Source organism: Protomyctophum bolini (assembly GCF_963924005.1).
Source record: "Protomyctophum bolini genome assembly, chromosome: 15".
Taxonomy (NCBI): Eukaryota; Metazoa; Chordata; class Actinopteri; order Myctophiformes; family Myctophidae; genus Protomyctophum; species Protomyctophum bolini.
Window position 1 is genome coordinate 7193228 of NC_137876.1, and position 1341 is coordinate 7194568.

General features: G+C 50.1%; 1 protein-coding gene across 1 annotated transcript in view; it reads left to right on the plus strand.

Annotated features, from left to right (window-relative positions):
* The window catches only part of LOC308329242 (uncharacterized protein), a gene marked incomplete at its 3' end in the record, with an annotated part of 32117 nt that extends 31160 nt beyond the window's left edge, over positions 1-957 (plus strand). Inside the window, exon 5 of the mRNA XM_080783446.1 lies at positions 914-957. Within this exon, the coding sequence (XP_080639572.1) occupies positions 914-957 (44 nt within the window). The remainder of the gene's footprint in view (positions 1-913) is intronic.
* Between the last annotated feature and the right edge of the window lie 384 nt (positions 958-1341).

Sequence of the window (1341 nt, forward strand, 5' to 3'; positions counted from 1 at the left end):
GGTCTGCTATTTTTTTGAAAAATCGAAGAACGACTGACATAGAAACATAGCTTTTTCTGAAAACTGTCATTTTCAAACAGGCATTTTTAAAAAATCTGATCTCAGGTCAGAATGGGTTATATCTGCTGTCACACAAAGTCACTGTCAAGGTGTAGTGGAGAGGCACACACAGAGAGTGCTCTGGTGTGATGCTGTGCAGAGACCCAGAAATACCTCAAACTAAACCCCCCCACCCATCCCACCCACCCCAACATGCTCACCCCCCCCCCCCCTCCTCCCTCCGGCTACAGCCATGCTTTGGTTCGAACAACTGAGACACATTTCACAGCAGTTTATACGGCAATGGAACGCTCGGTCTCTCTCTCTCTCTCATCTCGTTTGTACCTAACAAAACACCCTGTGTGTCTCGAGGACTGTTTGTTGCTGGGGAGATATGGTGGAAAGACTGAGACTGAGGCAGAGGCAGAGGGCGATACCGCGCAATTTAGTTAACCTTGTGTTCACTTCAGGCGCTTCATCACAATTTGATAAAGAGGGTTCTCAGTTTTTACACCGGCGCGCGCACACACACACACACACACACACACACACTCACACACTCACGCATACCCCCCCCCCCCCCCCCCCCCCCCCCGGTTTTCTAATAAGGGGAGCTGCCTATCAAACCCTGGCTCTGGATGATGAAATTGCACCGCAATAGTGAACGGAGCGGAGCGGGGCTGGCGTACCGGGCTGCTTGTTCAGCACACACAGGTGGGCAAGCATGCTCGCCGGAGCGTACGCACATACACGCACACACACACACACACACACACACACACACACACACACACACACACGCACACACGCACACACACACACACACAGACCTTCAATATAACACGCTCACACTGTGCTGACCGTGTTGTGTCAGTGCAGGACGACAGGGTCTCGAGAGGCACTCCTGCTGCCTGCTGAGAAACGAAGAACGCAACCCAGCTATAGACCCCCCCCCCCCCACACACACACACACACACACACACACACACACACACACACACACACACACACACACACACACACACATTTTTGTCTTATTATGCTCGTGAGTTTTTAATGCCATCTTTGCCATTTTCTTCTCCCAACCTTTGACCTAGCTTTAGAATCTTTGTTTTTAATCATAAAAACGAAGATTCCTCACAATTTATGTTAAACCATACTTGTGGGACGCACACACACACACACACACACACATGCGCTCACACACACACACACGCCATAATTCTAATTACCATATGCACACAAACACGTGTGTGTGCGCGCACACACACACACTGACACACACACACACTGACACACACA